The 19,336-nt window shown below is 34.5% G+C and overlaps 1 protein-coding gene across 1 annotated transcript in view; it reads right to left on the bottom strand.

Annotated features, from left to right (window-relative positions):
- The window catches only part of Lrp1b (LDL receptor related protein 1B), a 1,652,823-nt gene that overhangs the window by 234,629 nt on the left and 1,398,858 nt on the right, over positions 1-19,336 (bottom strand). The window contains exons 58-59 of the mRNA XM_090342868.1: positions 7,101-7,223; positions 4,056-4,237 (exon numbers count right to left, since the gene is read on the bottom strand). Coding sequence (XP_090198994.1) covers positions 4,056-4,237; positions 7,101-7,223 — 305 coding nt within the window. The remainder of the gene's footprint in view (positions 1-4,055; positions 4,238-7,100; positions 7,224-19,336) is intronic.

The raw sequence follows: 19,336 nt of genomic DNA, 5'->3' as shown, positions 1-19,336 counted from the left end.
ATGTAAGCAATACAAGCATAAAGAAAGAAAATGGAAGTTTTCTGATTCATAAAATGCTACTGAAATTGTATTTGTTTTCCATTTCATTATTTTTAGATGCAAATATGCCATAGCAAAAGATCTAGAAATTGGTCATTTTCCTTAGTGATATTTATAACTTTTTGCACATCTCCCTATTGTGAATGATATTTACCTATTTGCATTACCTAGAAATCATGGAACTTTGTTCATTTGTTGTCAATGGATTGTATTGTACTGTGTTTAAGTTACTCATAGCTCTAGTTTATTCTGTGAACTTCTTCCTAAATTATGTATGCTTAATTTGTTTCAGTCACTTGAACTCCTTGCGATTCCCAAATGCATCATGATATTTAAGTGTCTGTGCATCTGTAGATCACTTCCTTTTGCTGAAGACTATCTCTTACCCAGAACACTACCACAGGACCATTTTTGTCCAGGAAGGTTTCTCTGATACAAACTAACATCATTTCTGTTTTCTCAAACATATGAGATATTGACTATAACGTAATTATTTTCTCACTTTTTATCTACTATCAAACGTCTGTAGGCAAAAAGTGATTTTCATCCTTACATTGACTCCTGGCTAGAACAGTGTCAATTATGAAAAAAATTCCAAAAAATAAAGAGGAATTAAATAATTATTGGGGATTATTTTATCAATTAGGCCTATCATGGGCTAAATTGGTTCACAAGGGTCTATGGTTAAGATAAACAGAATATTTAAATGTTCAGTATAATTATTTTTATTTTTTCTATTGATTGTGGGTTTGTACTCTGGGCCTGGCCTGCACTGTTCCTGAACCTCTGTGCTCAAGGCTAGTACACAACGACTAAAGCCATAGTGTCAGTTCTGGTTTTCTGGTAGTTAATTGGAGATAAGAATCTCACAGGGACTTTTCTGCCTGGGCTGGTTTCAAACCATGATCCTCAAATCTCAGCTTCTTGAGTATCTGGGATTACAGGTGTGAGCCACAAGCACTCAGCAATCAGTACAATTTTAATATCAACTATATCATCAATCCCATGTCTGATCAAACCTTTTACATTTTATCTTTTTTTAAAGTATACAATAATAAATTTAGCTTTTTATAGCAGTATAAAATATAAATGATTATTACTCAGAGATTACTATTGATTAAAATAATTCAAAAATTTAAGTAGGTAATAATAAGGAGAAAAAATGAGATTACAGTTGCATCTAAACTGCTCTTACTAGCTATTTTATTCACAATGTTATGATTTACATACTGTTAATAAGAAACAGAAATCATGGGCCAGGAGTTTGGCCTAGTGGTAGAGTGCTTGCCTAGCACGCACGAAGACCCGGTTCGATTCCTCGGTACCACATACTTAGAAAAAGCCAGAAGTGGTGCTGAGGCTCAAGTGGTAGAGCTCTAGCCTTCAGAAAAATCCAAGGACAGTCCTCAGGCCCTGAGCTTAAACCCAGGACTGGCAAAAAAAAAAAAAAAAAAAAAAAAAAAAAAAAAGAAAGAAACAAATCATCTCAGAAGACATTCCTTGAAAAATTGGCTGTTCCATTAGACTTACAGCTCCCAATAATGAATGCTGTGTTGTACTTCAGTGCAATTCAGATAAAGTACAGGGAGTCTGGCAATGGAAAAGACAGAAAGAAGAGGTCGCATCCACTAAATTGCAAGAAGTTCATGTGATTAGGTATGATTGGAGAAAATGAAGCATAAGAACCCTTGCCTTGCTCTTGATCAGATTTCAGGGCCCAAATCATACCTCTCAAGGAAACAGGGGTCGGTGGCAGTTCTATATTCAAATCACATGAAAATTATAGTGGTAACCTGATGTTCACTTGCATTTTATTACATAATCTTATCCATTTAACCTCCATCATTAAAATAGGCTTGCACACAAGGTTTTGTACAGTTAAGCTATTTTCAGGCTAAAACTCATATCATAAAAGCTACAGTCCAGGTTGCTTATTGATTCACTCAAAGGGAATTAAGAAAACAAGTTGAACAAATAAAATGTCATTAAATCATAGCTATTAGAAGAGGCAGCTTTAATTGTTTCATAAAAAGAAATCCAGTTTTATCACTTTATTTTGTTATAAAGTGTGATATACATATTATAATTCAAATATTATCAAAAAGTGAAATTAAGGAGTTCTTGATGAAAATGTAAAATATTTCAGTACTTTGCTGATTTGATTGATATATTTAATGGATAGGTTCACACTTATAATAATTTAAGGTTGCTTTTGTCTTATTAGGTAATAACTATAACCTGGAAAGTATAAACTATAAAGCTATATTCAGATGCATTCATTAGGCTAGAATGTTGTCAATGTTTCACATACAGGAAATTCTACAATACATTGGCAAACTGGCACTGTTTCTCTCATTGGGAAGTGAATGATACCAAATCAGAAGTTAAATCAGTCATGATGACTTTGAAAATAACAAAATACGTTGCCAACATTATTAGTCAGACATAAAATTTTTGCCAAAATAATAGTCTCCTATATATACTAAATAAAAGATATAGCAATATTTAGTATCCCCTGAAGCTTCCATAGAAGCAGACTCTCGAACCACAGCACTACATCCCGCTTTTTCTATATATGTGATACAGAGGAATCAAACTCAGGTCTTTGTGCATGGTAGGCAAGCACTCTACCACTAGGCCAAACTCCTAGTCCTCATTAAAATCTTTTGAACTCTCTGTTGCTCTGTTAAGTAAAATATTTTAGAATGTAATAAAAATGGTTTTATAACTACAAAGTGAAGTATTAAAATATGCTCATTACCTTGGAAACAAAAGCATTCAAAGTGCAAATCTCTTTTCAATATTGCATTTACCCAAATTAATATTTCAAATTATACTATGGAGTACAACATCAACACTTTATCAGTTATCCATAGAGGGACTATATAATGTTACAAAAAATCAAACTATTTTTTGTTGCCAGTCCTGGGGCTTGAATTCAAGGCCTGAACACTGTCCTTGGACTTGTTAAGGCTAGCCTTACCACTTGAGCCACAGCACCACTTTTGGCTTTTTCTATGTATATGGTACTAAGGAATCAAACCTCAGTCTCCATGTATGTTAACCACACACTCTTAACCGTAGGCCAAACTCCCCACCCCCAAACTACTTTTTATGTTGTGATAAATGTAGATATGTGTTGAAATATACTATGTGAAATTAAATAGAGTATTAGAAGCACTATAAATACGTTAATACTTTACAACATAAAACTTCCTCTAAATTTGTTATTTTAAGAAGTGGTTAGTATCTAAATTATAGTCCAAAATGTGTAAAGGCATGCATTCTCTTTTTACTTACTCTGTAACTGAAATGGAATGATAAATGTAATAATCTATAGAAATTTAGCAACCATACCTTAGAAAGCTAAGGCATATTAATGTGCCATCCCCTCATCTGAAACCTCCAACTACTATCCTTGAACCTTTTAATAGCTTTTTCCCATTCTCACTTTGAAAGGCAAAGGAAAAACATTTCCCATATGAGGCTTTCCCATCATTCCAATTGTGTTTCTTTTGAACACATTTTCTGGTGCACCTCTATTATCCATCTCTACTGGCTATGCTCTAAATTATATTACTCATATCTGAGACCACCACAAAATTAAAAAAGAAACAAAAATAAATCCCAGCAGCATTAAGGAGAACAACAACAACACCCTGCAAAGAATGATGTGAAAGTGTATAGTTTTTGTTGGCCTTTTTTTCCCCAAAGCATAAAGACATTCAAAATATTGAAATATTTGTATTTCATTCATTGCCACAATAAATATATTGATTAGTTTGAGAAATGTCTGTGTTTAAGCCTGTAAAGTACCTACATTTTGGTTTGTAAATTTGTGGTAAGACATAGTCATTTTTAAATTACTTTCTCCATTGCTATTGTCGTAGTACTGTTCATAGTTTCTCAGTGAGATTTTTATACACATTCACACCTTACATAAAACTTTCATATTAACAACCTACAGAAATAGATATTCCACAAGGAAAGCAAGTAAGATGGTTAACATTACAAACCCAGCTTGAGGATCTAAAGACAGGTCTCTGGGAAACTTCAGCCTTTTACTGACAAGTATAGTAGGGTACAAGCCATTAAGTTTGGATACTTCAATTATCCTTTTTTCTGTGTCAGACCAGTAGAGGTTTTTTCCAATCCAATCAACAGCAAGTGCATTGGGGACAGCTGTGTTATGCACTACCTAACAAAATAAGGATTTAAAAAGTTAACAGTACAAATGCCTCAAATAAAAAATGAGAAATTGCATTTTGATTCTTACCAAGATAAAAATTCTATTTAAACATTAGAAGTGGAATTTAGATAAGAAAAGAACAATCAAGTACAGTATAATTACTTGTTTCAGAGAAATTGCCTAATACATAATCAGGCCCATAGAAACTACACATGGTTTAAGAATAAAAAATACAGTCAAATTAAAAACAGTTGACTAGATGCAGAGTTGGTGATTACATTTCCATTAGAGTTTATCAAATTAACCCCAGGATATGGAAACAAGAGGTTTATCTTTGTGAATGTTGTTCTCAATGTACAATGTGAAGTTATTTCTTTTCTCTTTTTTTTTTCTCCTCATAGTTAATCTTGTTTTGTTACTGTATCTGACTTTGGTACCTGATATATTGTGTATATATATATATATATATATACATATATTTATTTTAAAAAAAGGAATGGAAGGGAATAAACAAGATGATTGAGAGGGGATGGGGAAGGAAGATTGGAAGAAAAACATGGGAAAGAGTAACAATATTCAAGAGGTAATGTGCCCATTACGTGATGACTGTAACTGTAAGTGCTCTATACATCACCTTGACCATAAAATACAATAATAATAATATTTAAACCTTGGGACAAAGTTTCCATTACAAGCACACATATACTCTTATTACTATTATTTATTCTTAACAGGTTCTAGTATGATTTCAGTAGTATTTATTATGCTCCCCACTGTCTTTGCCCTATTTAAATGATTACCATGAAAGATCATAATGTGCAATAAACAATCTGGCAATAAACAAAGGTGTGTGAAAACATAGTCATATACATAATATCATGTACATAACATCATATACAAAATACATGTTTTAATTATAAATTCAAAAAGCCTATAGGTTTTGTATGAAAAAGTGATATTTTATATATATGTATATATTATGGTCATTTATTTTTGGTTCCAAGATATGTATTCCTCAGTTCTCTGTACATTTAGATATAACTGAAAGTACTATTTAAATAGGAGCAGTAAGAAGCCAACAATTATATAAGTAGAGAGAAGAAAACTATAAGTTTTAAAGATAACTTCTTCCCCCAAAACTGCAAAGGATAAGAATCAAAAAGTATTATTAATACTAATAATGTTGAAGACAATCGTATCGATCTACAGGGTTGATATTTTTTATTCTCAAATTCTAATTTTGGAGATTGAAGTAACTGACTAGCTGACACATTTGAATTTATTAATTCCCTGTAAATAAAAATGTGTTTCTGTAAATTTATAATGTGATGTCCTATAAAGTTAACAATGGAATGAGACTGACAGGCAGAAGAAATGACGTGCACTAAAAAGTATCTTTTCAAATATAGAAGTGAATCAGGCTTGTGGCATAGCGGCAGAGTGCTTGACTATCATGAACAAAATGCTGCTTTCAATTTTTTGGTACCACACAAACAAAAAAGCCAGAAATTGTGCTTTGGCTCAAGTGGTAGAGTGCTAGTCTTCAGAAAGCTCAAGGACAAGGCCTATATATGCAGCCTATAGTCATAGCTACTCAGAAGACTGAGATCTGAGTATCCCAATTCAAAGCCTGATTAGGAAGGAATGTCTATGAGATTATTATATCCAATATATTACCCCTCCTCCCGGAAAGTCAGAGTAGAGTACTAAACTTGAGGGAAAGAAACTCAGAGAAAGACAGAGAGAGAGAGAGAGAGAGAGAGAGAGAGAGAGAGAGAGAGAGAGAGAGAGAGAGAGACGTATATACAACAAAAAACTTACTTTTCACAATTAAATATATGCTAAAGTTTGAATAATATAATATTCATGGTTTTTATATAAATTTTCAAATATTAAATTCTTAAAGAACAACAATATTCTTGAGCTTAGCTCTTCCCAGAATTTCCTGTTATTACTATTTGTTATTAACATTTTGTATATTATTATTATTATTATATTACTATATATTTTACTATATTACTATTTTGTAATATATTAGAATTTATATTACTATCATATTACTGTTTTATTATATTCTTATTATATTGTAATGCTACATTATTATCTTTATATAAATTAATGAATCAGTTCAATCTACCTACTACACATACACTTGAATATTTCATTCATATTTTTAAGTTGTTGCTTCTTTCACAATTTCTGTAATGTTACAAGTGATTACAAAGAGTTATCATCATGGCTGATTCATGTATTAGAATCCTAACTTCTTTATATTACAAATTACTTCATATCATCATAAACTGTTTTGATATTCAACTCAAATTAACATAAAAATGATATGAGCAAACAGAAAACATAACATGCATAGGGGAACAGGAACTCATATCCAAAATGTGACTTGTATTTTATTGTGATGTTGTCCATTCAGATTCAACGTATTCAATTTTAAGTTAATTTTGGCAGTGCTATAATTTCAGTCATGATTCTAACAGTTGTGCTCTAATATATAAAATTTCAGATTCAACATTCTCTTGTATTTAACACAATTATAGCTCAGTCATTAATCATTCAAATTGAAGTTATTATCACATTTTCTTGGGTTCTAAATAAGGTTCTAATTTATGTTCACTCAGTTTGATTTTTTAAAATTTTATAAAAAGTAATAGTGTTATAATGTAACAAGAATAAAAGTCGAATATTTCATATTTCAAGTCTTCATTTAGTATATGTGAAATTCAAACCAAGCTTATAGATATTTTTCTGAGCTCGTAGATTCTTTAAGCAATATAAGTCTCATGTAATATTATCTTCAATGCTATTCAATCACACCAATGCAATATTCAATACTCTCATCACTGTAATATTTAGTTACCTTAATGTCACTTCCATTTAAACACATTCTATTTATGCGACTTCCATTGGGTCTGCTAGAATCAATCCAATAAATGAATTCTTCTCTGTAATCAAAGTCGATACCAATAACATTGTTTAATCCCTAAAACAAAAGAAAATCATTCAATAACAGTGAACAGAAATTATCTTCAAATGGTTCAAGAATACACAGGAAACATTATGTCCCTTTACACTAAAATTCCTGCAGATATTATAATCAATAACTTTTGTGACCAGTTTGGGAGCATTATAAGTTTACATTTCCCCTAATAACTCTTTTACATAGCTGTATTAGTTAACTAATTTTTCAACTAAAACATTTGTAATATTCACTTTTTATATCATAACTAGATTATTATATAAACATATTTAAGAAGAAAACTTTAACAGAATGGTATAATTTTGCATCAATACTAATTGCAAATATGTTGCCATTATGATCTGTAATATGGAAATCAGAAACAGCAATCATCTAAATGAAAAAGGCAAATCTCTGAACAATTAAGGTGAGAGCTTTGCTGAGCTATTTGATGAGTTAGACAAGAAGGGTTTGAAATGGTATTTTCCTCAAAAGCTCTTATCCCAGCTGATGTACTTGAACACCATATTTCATGCTCAAAAAGCCCATCAGGCAATACAGTGCCATGTTAGAATTTAAAAGTGTAAACTTAGGTGATGGTTCCCATAGGAAGGAATTGGATCTTCTTATGTTTTTATTCTAACCTGGTAAAAATGTGAAGAAATCTCTATCTTTAAGCACACTTTTATGCATGTTATGGCATATAATAAAACAAAACAGAAATTTTACTCTGTGTTTCTGGATTCTGTGCTATCTTACATTTCATTTTTGGTTTGGTTATTCTATTGGTTTATTTAGAGATTGTGTTTTTCTAGGGTTGGAACTTTCATTAAATACTGGATGGACAAATGATTTATCAGAAGTTAATTCATGACCCAATGCTAGAGCTCATATATTTACTACTTCAATTTTCCCTAGAAAAGATGGGTTAATAATTCAATTGTTTTACCTCAACTTTAAGGACAAAATAGTTTTTTCTATACATTTTTTATTGTAATTAATAGAAGGGTTACATTATATTCACCAGATAGAAGGTGCATTACTTCGCAAACATTGACACCCTTTCTCATGTCTTGGTCCCCATTTCTCTCCCCCACCCCTCATCTTGTTTTCCCCACTTCCCTATCTTAATAGTTTTTTAATACATAAAGTATAGTGTACTAGGAAATAATTGACATTATAGAAACTTAGGGAAAAAAGCTCTCAAGAAGTCATTCCCATGCTTGTATAACTATGTGATGTTTGTTTACACAAATACTAAACCCAAAGTTGTTAACTCTAAAACTGTAAGGTGGTTGCTGTCTAGGGGCAAGGTTTACCATCTTCAGTAAGACAGGAGTTTTGCTTTCTTTGCTTTGGATTTGGAAAGAAAACATGGTTACTGACAAGTGTGGGTTCATTTCTCCCAGTTTTCTGAAAACTCAGAATTTCATAACATCACAACCGTAGATTTATATGGCCCTCTGTAAAAGTAAAACCCAAATTAAATGAATAATTTTCATATTGTATTTATTTCCAAAGATTTCCAAACTGAAAATTGTGCTGTGGATACAAGCTAGATAGGAAAATTCTGGAAATTATGGTTTTACATTTTTTTATTTTTCTATCAAAGATAAACTGTACTAATAATTATGTTAGTATTATAGGGTCAATCTTTGCTTATATTCAGTGTAACAGGAACAAGATCTTTTTTACTCATCTTTACATTTCCAAGATAACCTGAAATAGTCACACCCCCAAAAACTGTGTGCCACTTGTCATAAACAAAGATACAAATTACTAAACATGGTTCATGATTCAGTGCCAATACTTCTCTGAGCTCACAAGAATGAACATATTGCAGTTACTGATCAAGATTCATTTATAAAGGCAAATAAATTTCAAGATATACATTAAACTATAAATATATATGCTAAAAGCTGGTTGGACGCAATAATTTTATACAATCAACTATATATATATATATATATATATATATGTGTGTGTGTGTGTGTGTGTGTGTGTGTGTGTGTGTGTGTGTGAGAAAATGAGTATGAAAAATCAGCCAGTCCTAAGATATAAATAGAATATATTTCATACATCTGGGTAGGAGGTGAAAAAATGTGTAGTAATCCATACAATTGCTGTTTTTCCAAGGTAATAATTTTATGATGGTGTGGCAAATGATATAAGTAAATTAGATGGTTTTAAAAGGATATCATAAAGGAAAGAAAACCCTTTGATTTTAACTTTAGCAAAGATTACACTCTCTACTTTCAATGGAATTGTCATATTCCCTCATTAACAATACTCAATTCCGATAGTAAAAACTCAATACCAAGTTTAGCAAGTGCAAAAATTACAACTATAATTGTGGAGGAATTGAAAACCAAGATTCAAGGTGGCTATTTTTTACAACTTTCCTAATCCCTTCCAAAACCGTTCAGTGATCCCTTTGCAGAAAGATATACATGTTGAATTAAACCAACCCAGAATATGGTCAAAATACTGTCCAAAAAAGGAGATTCATATCAGTGAATTAAGAGCTGAAAATTGTTTTAATCAGAATCCTATCTGGTTTTCTCATTTTTGTAGTGAAGGTATGAACCCTTTGGTTCAAGGTGATTAATTTAGGAAATTGCATTTTATTTCTCTATACAAGATCCACCCAACTATGCTTTAGAAAATATGCATATATATGTGCATATGTCAAAATTCTACTATATCTCACAGTACCAATTCTGGCATTTTCATAGTAACTTATTGGAGATAGGAATCTCACAAAATTTCCTGCCTGGCCTGGTTTTTATTTCTTTATTTTTTTTTGCCAGTCCTGGCCTTGACCTCTACCACTTGACCCTCAGCACCACTTCTGACTTTTTTCTATGTACATGGTACCAAGGAATGGGACCTGGGTCTTCACGCATACTAGGAAAGCACTCTATGACTAGGCCAAAGTTCTGGCCCCTGCTTTGGTGTGGAAATGTTATCCTACGATCTCAGTCTCTGGAGTAGCTAAGGTTATATGGATGAGCTGCTGGTATCAGGTGAGACATTATAATTTTATATTGTTATAAAACAGTATTATTTCTTACAGCCTTGAAGAAATGAAACAAACCATCAATAAAAATATTTTTTCCTAATTAGCATTTTAAAGAATTACAAATAACTAAGACAAGGAGAATGTCTTTATTTATGAAAGCTGAGAGAAAAATATGAAGAGATAATTACTTTTCTGTTTTCTATTTCTGCGTTCTACATGATTGTGCATTTTTAGACAATCTCTAGAGATCTCATAATCCCATCATTTTGCAGCTAAAACAACTTGAACATTTTTATAAAGATATGTTCATATTATGTTTAACTTATATTTCTCAAGAAATCTTGGCAAGTTTGGATAGACATACAATAAGCATTTCACATTAGGGCCTAGATTCCCTTACTCAAAGAACATTTTTAATACGAGTTTTACTTCATGAACTTTTTTCATTACTCCCTCTTAATTTCTACAAACACTGAACTAAAAAATAATAATCTGAAACTTATCTCAACATAGGTACCAATGATTGCCAACAGTGCAAATTTGTTCTTCTGGAAGAAAAGGCTATATTAAAAATATGTATTAAAGTGATTCCATTATATGAAACAAACTTTCATGATGCTAAGAACAATAATTTTGTTCTATCAAGAATATAATCTCAATAAAAAAGAAGATGGTGCGGAAACAATAAGGACACAGCATGCCTCTCTTTCATAAAAAGAGAGTTGGGAATTCCAACTATCTTAAGAAATCCTAAGACAACAAGTTAATGTGTCACCTTAAGCTCATGGAAAAAGAGCTACAAGCCAACCCTAATCCCAGCAAATTATTAAAATCAAAGCAGAATTAAATGATTTGGAATCCAAAAATACTATAGAAAGAATCAACAAAACAAGGAGTTGGTTCTTTGAAAGAATTAACAAAATTGACAAACCCTTAGCAAATCTTACCAAAAAAAAAGAAGAGAGCATACCAAAATAAACAAAATCACAGACAAAAATGGTAATATCACGACAGAAATTACCAAGATCCAGAGTATCATGAGGGAATACTTCTCTAACCTTTATGCCAACAAATTTGAGAATCTAGAAGAAATGGATGAATTCCTAGCCTATATTAACATACACACACTGAACCAAGAAGAAATAACCCAACTCAACAGGCCTATTTCAAGCACTGAAATAGAAATGGCAATAAGAGAACTTCCACCTAAGAAAAGCACAGGGCCAGATAGATTCACAGCTGAATTCTATAAGGTCTTCAAAGCAGAGCTCAAACCAATACTCCTCAAGCTCTTCAGTCATATTGAAAATGAAGATTCTTTACCAAATTCATTCTATGAAGCCAGTATAAACCTCATCCCCAAACCAGACAGAGATTCATCAAAGAAAGAGAGCTATAGACTTATTTCTTTGATGAACATTGATGCAAAATTTCTCAACAAAATACTGGCCAACCGTCTACAACAACTCATCAAAAAAAAATTATACACTATGATCAAACAGGATTCATCACAGGAAGGCAAAGCTGGTTCAACATATGCAAGTCAATTAATATAATTCAAAACATCAACAGGAGCAGGGACAAAAATCACATGATTGTCTCAATAGATGCAGAAAAGGCATTTGACAAGATCCAACAACCCTTTATGTTAAAAGCTCTGGAAAAACTAGGAATCCATGGAACATTCCTCAATATGATAAAGGCTGTGTATGACAAACTCACAGCCAGTATTATACTTAATGGTGAAAAGCTAAAGCCATTCCCTCTAAAATCAGCAACGAGATAAGGATGCCCACTCTCTCCACTCCTCTTTAACATAATTTTAGAATTCCTAGCCAGTGCAATAAGGCAAGAAGCAAGCATAAAGGGGATCCAAGTAGAGAAAGAGGAAATAAAAGCATCACTCTTTGCAGATGATATGATTCTATATTTAAAGAATTCTGTACACTCTACTCCCAAGCTCCATGAGCTGATTCAAAACTTTGGAAGGGTAGCAGGCTATACAATTAACCCCCCCAAATAAACTGCCTTCCTCTATGCCAACAGTGAGAGGAATGAGGCAAAAATCAGGAAAGAAACTCGTTTCGCAATAGCCTCAAAGAAAATGAAGTACCTAGGAATTACCTCAACTAAGAATGTAAAGAACCTTTTTGATGAAAACTTTAAAACCCTAAAAAAGGAAATTAAAGCAGAACTGAGGAAATGGAAAAACCTCCCATGCTCCTGGATTGGAAGAATCAATAGCGTGAAAATGACAATCTTGCCAAGGGCTATCTACAAATTCAACACAATACCCATCAATATCCCAATGACATTCTTTAAAGAAATAGAAGAGGCAATCCAAAATTTCCTATGGAATAATAAAAGACCCCGTATAGCAAAAACACTTCTTAGCAGAAAGAATAGCGCAGGAGGAATTTCAATACCAAACTTCAGACTCTATTACAGAGCTATAATTATCAAAACAGCTTGGTACTGGCACAGGAACAGGCCTGAAGACCAATGGAATAGAACTGAGGACCCAGATATTAAACCACAGACCTATGGCCACCTAATCTTTGACAAGGGAGCCAAAAAAAATAGAATGGAAGAAAGAGCCTCTTCAACAAGTGGTGCTGGCAGAACTTGTTAAGCACCTGCAGAAAACAAAAGTTGGATCCTTCTTTGTCACCCTGCACTAGAATTAACTCCAAATGGATCAAAGACCTGGAGGTAAAAGCTCACACTCTGAAAACTTTACAAGAAGGAATAGGAGATACAGTAGACCTCCTTGGCACAGGTCGAAACTTTCTTAATAAGGACCAAGAATCACAACAAATCAGAGAAACACTGGATAAGTGGGACTGCATTAAACTGCAGAGCTTTTGTATGGCAAAGGACATAGCTAGTAAATTAATTAGGAAGCCTACAGAGTGGTAGAAGATCTTTACTAACCATACAACGGACAAAGGCCTCACATCTAAAATATATCAACAGCTCAAAAAATTGAATCATTCCAAAACTAATCCCCAAAGTAACAACCATCCCATTAAAAAATGGGCCAAAGACTTCAAGAGAGTCTTCTCTGAAGAAGAAACAAAAATGGCCTATAGACACATGAAGAAATGCCCAATATCTCTGGTCATAAAAGAAATGCAAATCCAAACAACTCTAAGATCCCACCTCACTCCAGTTAGAATGGCCAGGATCAAGAAAACTAATAACAACAGATGCTGGAGGGGATGTGGCCAGGAGGGATCACTACTACACTGTTGGTGGGAATGTAAACTCGTTCAAACACCATGGAAAGCAGTGTGGCAGTGCCTCAAAAGAGTAAACATAGAGCTCCCCTATGACCCAGCAATTCCACTACTTGGCATTTACCCAACCATCCAGAAACTAAGGCATACTAAATCCACAAGCACAGCAATGTTCATTGCAGCATTATTCACCATAGCAAAAATATGGAACCAACCCAGATGCCCCTCAGTTGATGAATGGATCAACAAGATATGGTATTTGTACACAATGTATTTCTATGCTGCTGTCAGAAAAAACAACATCTTCTCATTTGTTAGGAAATGGAAAGACTTAGAAAAAATAATATTAAGTGAAGTAAGCCAGACTCAAAGGAAATTAGGCTCAGTGGTTTCCCTCATTTGTCATAACCAGTAGAATCCTTGGGCTCTACAAGCAGAGACTTGCAATAGAGCAAAACCTTGATACATAAGGCCACATAGTATGAAGCTAATTGAAAGGAGCTCTAGGATATTGAAACAAAAGCCATATAATGAATGATTGTTGTCCTTAATGTACTATGTTATCTCTCATCTCTTTTGCTGTCCCTTAGTTATCTCATATTGTTACAGTATCTCACTTAGTTACCTGATATATCGGATATATTTGTATTTGGTTATTTGAAATTGGATAGGGAAGGGGGAAAACCAAGATGGGGGATGGGGGGAGGGTAATGGGGACCAAGACATGTAAAAGGGTATCAATGTATGTGAATTAATGCACCTTCTATCTGGCAAATATCATGTAACCCTTTTATTAATTACAATAAAAATATTAAAAAGAAGAAATCAACAACTACTTCACTGAATATGATTTTTTTCTAAGTTTTTCCATTTCATTACAAATGAGGTGATGTCGTTCTTTCTAACTGCAGCATAGAATTCCATTGTGTATAAATACTACATCTTGCTGATCCACTTACCAACTGAAGGGCATAGGCTCAGCGGTTTCCCTCATTTGTCATAATCAGTGGAAACCTTGGGCTCTCCTAGCAGAGATTTACAATAGAACAAACCTAGATACATAAGGCCATACAGTATGACTCTAAATGAAAGGACCTCAGGGATAGAGAAACAAAAGCCATATAATGAGTTATTGTTGTCCTTAATGTACTATGTTATATCTCATCTCTATTGCTGTCCCTTAGCTATCTCATATTGTTACAGTATTTCACCTTGTCATCTGATATTTGGTCATTTAAAATCGGATAGGGAAGGGGGGAAAACAAGATGAGTGACAGGGATAGAGGGAGGGAAATGGGGACCAAAACATGAGAAAGGGTATCAATGTATGTGAAGTAATGCACCCTCTTAATATAATGTAACCCTTCTATCAATTACAATAAAAATATATGAAGAAAAAAGAAATCAACAACTACAAATTTAAGAAGCAACTAGGAAATATACAAATGGAAAAAGAAACATGGACAGAGCTTATAGCCATTGCTCTCAAAGAATTAGAAAGGGAGGACTCCTCCCCCACCCCTAGTCAGGGAGCCTCTGAGCCACAAAAGCAGCCATCAGTGGACAATAGTGGGTGCCTTGGTCAGGCACCCCTGAATTCCTGCAAGCTACAGAATCTACATTCAGTAATCTCACACAGCACAGACAGCAGCTGAGACCAGAAAGGTCCGCGAACAACATGGAACAGCTCACTGCCAACCCCTGCTCATGAGTAAGCCTACCAGCATGCCCCCTAAACCCCTGGGAAAGCACAGCTGGTGGCCAGCTACAGACCTTAACCAGACCCCTCTCTTTCCCTCCCAAGAAGGATTGACAAACGTTGTGGGGGGGACAAGGAACTCAGAATCTTGCCCCTTCCCACAACAGCCCCCTCCCTCAGGCCATTGAGACTGGATACTGATAGGCTGCCCTAAGACTCAACACCCCAAGAGCAGGTGTGGGGTGTCCCAGCTCACACCTGCTTGAAAGCCCCCTCCCTCAGCCTACTGAGCCTGGAGACTGAAGGATACTAAGATCAGAGTCCTAATAGCAGGTGGGAGTGTGTGCACACATGCATGCCTTTGAGTTAGCCAAAACCTAGTGGGGCATTCTTCAGCTGGGAGCCTTTGGCGATCCAGCACCATGGTGGGGGGGTCCCAACAGAGTCATAGAAAGTCTCACACCAAAACCAGGCCTGTACCTCCAATGGAAATTAGGGTGCACTCTGCCATAGTATGGAAAAACAGAAAAAGTAGAGATAGCAACCTTGAAACACAGCAGGGAAGTGGAGAGCAAACCAGCCAGGGGCAAGTTCTCTCTCTGAGAACCAGAAAAGCACTGTTCTGCCCTACTGCAGGCATCCCCAAAGTGCACATCCTCAGCTGGGCCCCTCCACTGGGAACAGGAAGGGCAAACTATCACTGGCTGGATTAGCTGTGACCTAGGTGTGCAGCTGCATTCAGCCTTTGGGAATGTTTGGTCACATCAGCGAAGGCTGCATGCTCCCACCCAGAACCAGGAGAACACTCCATCCCACTACAACCAGGCTATCTAAGTCAAAAGCATGGGCACAGCCAGCAATTACGAGTCTCCACTGGGAACCAGTAGGCATGTCAGCAATAGCTGCTCACTCTTATTAGGAATTGGGATCATGCCCCCTACTGGGAATTGAGAACATGCCCACCTAAGGGCAGAAAAACAAAAAGAGAGCACCTACAGTGGGGCACTTCTGCTGATCACCATATATATATATATATATATATATATATATATATATATATATATCCACAGCTATGCTATCTAGATGAGGTCCAAGCATGCACTCAAAAACCAAGTGCCACTCACCATTTGGAACAGGTGGGCATGCCACCAACAGCTACCCAACCACTTGGAAGCTAAATAACACACTTAGAACAAATCAAAGACAAAATTCAAAACTTTCTTGAATGAAAAGAAAACCATGATACATCACAAAGGAAATTATAAGACACAGTAAATACAGTCTTAGGGGCAAATTTATCATACTAGGAGCACATATTAAAAAGACAGAAGAAGCTCATGTAAACAACCTAAAGAAGCAAATTAAAGCACCTAGAGGAGCAGGAAAAAGTTAACTCCAAAACAACTATAAGGACAGAAATAACAAAATAAAATCGGAAAACATCAGAGATTGAAATAAAATACATATAATTAATATACATAAAATTAATAAATCAGAAAGTTGTCTCTTTGAGTCAACAAAATCTACAGACCCCTGGCAAGATTATTCAAAAAAAGGAGAGGGGAGACTCAAACAAACAAGATTAAAGATTAAAGATTTCTTGACTGATAGTCAAGAAATTCAGTCCATTGTGAATAAGTACTTCCAGGGCCTATATTCAAAGAAATGGGAAAATTTAGTAGAAATGGATGATTTTTTTAAAAAAGTCAACATTGAACCAAGAAGAGTTAAGTCAACTGAACAAACTGATTTCATACAATGATATGGCAAAAGCAATCAAAGATATGCCAACCTAAAAGAGCCCAGGTCTAGATGGTTTCACTACAGAATTCTAAAAGACTTATAAAGATAAATTAATACCTATACTGTTTAAACTCTTCTGAGAAATAGAAGCAGAAGGAGCCATACCAAATTTATTTTTGATGCTATTATCATACTCATTCCCAAATAAAGGAAAGACCTACCAAAAATAGAATTATAGAACAATCTCTCTAATGAACACAGGCGCAAAGCTCCTTAATAACGTACTAGCCAACAGAATCCAGAAACAAATTTAAAAAATTATGCACTATGATCAAGTAGGCTTCATTCCACAGATGCAACACTGGTTTTACATTCAAAATCAATTAATGTAATACATCATATCAATAGAGCTAAGGTTAAGAGTCATATGATAATTTCTCTGGACATCGAGAAGTCATTTGACAAAATATGGTATCCATTCATGTTGAAAACACTAGAAAAAATAGGAATAGGATGTACATTCCTTAAAATAAAGCCATCTATGACAAATCTACAGCCAGTATCATACTAAACGGACAAAAGCTAGAACCATTTACGTTAAAATCAGCAACTAAACAGGGATGCCCATTCTTTCCACTTTTCCTCAATATAGTGCTGGAACCCTTAGCCAAAGCAAAAGGCAAGAGAAGGACATCAAAAGGATCCACATGCAGAAAGAAGAAATTAAACTATTCCTCTCCCTGAACAACCAAATAGACTCCACTCCCAAACTCCTACAACTAATAAATCACTTTAGCAAAGTTGAAGGACACAAAAATCAATCTTTAAAAATCAGTAGCTTTTCTGTAAGTCAACAATTCACAAACAGAAGGGAAATCAAGAAAATAATCCCATTTGCAATAGCCCACCCAAAATAAAATATTTAGAAATTGACTTAAACAAAGATGTAAAGAAATTATTTAATGAAAACTATAAAAGTCTAATGAAAGAATTTAAAGAGGATACCAGGAAATGGAAAGACATCTCATGCTTATGGGTGGGGAGAACCAAAATAGTGAAAATGGCCATACTGACAAAATTGATATACAAATTCAATGCAATTTCCATTGCATGAAAATCATTCTTTACTAAAATAGAAGGTATAATTCAATAGTTTGTATGGAACACAAAAGACCTAGAATAACCAAAACAATTCTAGCCAAAAAGAGCAGTGCAGGTGGTATTATATTACCAGATTTCAAACTCTATTATAGAGCCGTAATAACAAAAACAGCATGGTATTGGCACAAAAATAGACCAGAAGATCAATGGAACAGAATAGAAGATCCAGAAATAAAACCACATACCTTATAGTCAATTTGTATTTGACAAAGGAGCCAAAGATATACAGTGGAACAGCCTATTCAATTAATGGTGCTGGAAAAACTGGGCAGCCATATGCAAAAAACTAAAAATTGATTCTAGCCTTCCTGGATCAAAGACCTCAATATCAGACCTGAAACTTTGAAACTGCTACATGATAAAGTAGGAGAGACACTGGAACTCACAGACACAGGCTAAAACTTCCTGAACAGAGTCCCAGGGTCACAACAGATTGCAGAGAAACTCAACAAATGGGACTATTTAAAATTAAAAAGTTTCTGCACAAAGGCATAGCTACTAAAGTAGAGAGACAGCCAACCAACTGGGAAAAGATATTTACCAATAAAACATCAGACAAATGCTTAATATGCAGTATCTACAGGGAACTCAGGAGACTAATGCTTCTCCTCCCCCTCACCCCACACACATCCCAACAAACCAATCACTAACTGGGCAATGGAACTAAAGAGAGACTTATCAAAGGAAGAGGCTAAACGTGGCAAAAAAAAGTAAGAAAATGTTCATTATCCATGGTCATGAAGGAAATGCAAATAAAAACAACCTTAAGATACCACCTTACCCCAACAAGAATGGCCAAGATTTTGAACTCAGACAATGACAGTTGCTGGCGGGGTTGTGGAGAAAAAGGAACCTTACTACACTGCTGGTGGGAATGCAGACTAGTTCAGCCACTCTGGAAAGCAGTGTGGAGGTTTCTTAAAGAACTGAAAATTGACCTTCCCTACAATCCCTCCATTCCACTACAGGGCATCTAATCTGAGCATCATAACCTAGGATATGATAAGGACACTTACTCAGCTATGTTCATCTCTGCACTATTCACAATACCAAAGCAATAGAAACAACCCAGATGCCCCACTAGAGATGAATGGATACAAAAAATGTGGTACATATATACAATGGAACTCTACATATACAATCAACAAGGAAAATAATGGTATTCGCTGGGAAGTGGATGAAACTAGAGTGAATAATGTTGAACAAGATAAGTCAAGACCAAAGGAACAAAAGGTGCATAGTATCCTTAATAAGTGGATATTAGCTCTTATAG

Source organism: Megascapheus bottae, chromosome 12 (assembly GCF_031878675.1).
Source record: "Megascapheus bottae isolate mThoBot1 chromosome 12, mThoBot2.hap1, whole genome shotgun sequence".
NCBI classification, from domain to species: Eukaryota; Metazoa; Chordata; class Mammalia; order Rodentia; family Geomyidae; genus Megascapheus; species Megascapheus bottae.
The sequence above is the reverse complement of the archived record's forward strand: the minus strand, read 5'-3'. Positions and strand labels throughout refer to the sequence as shown.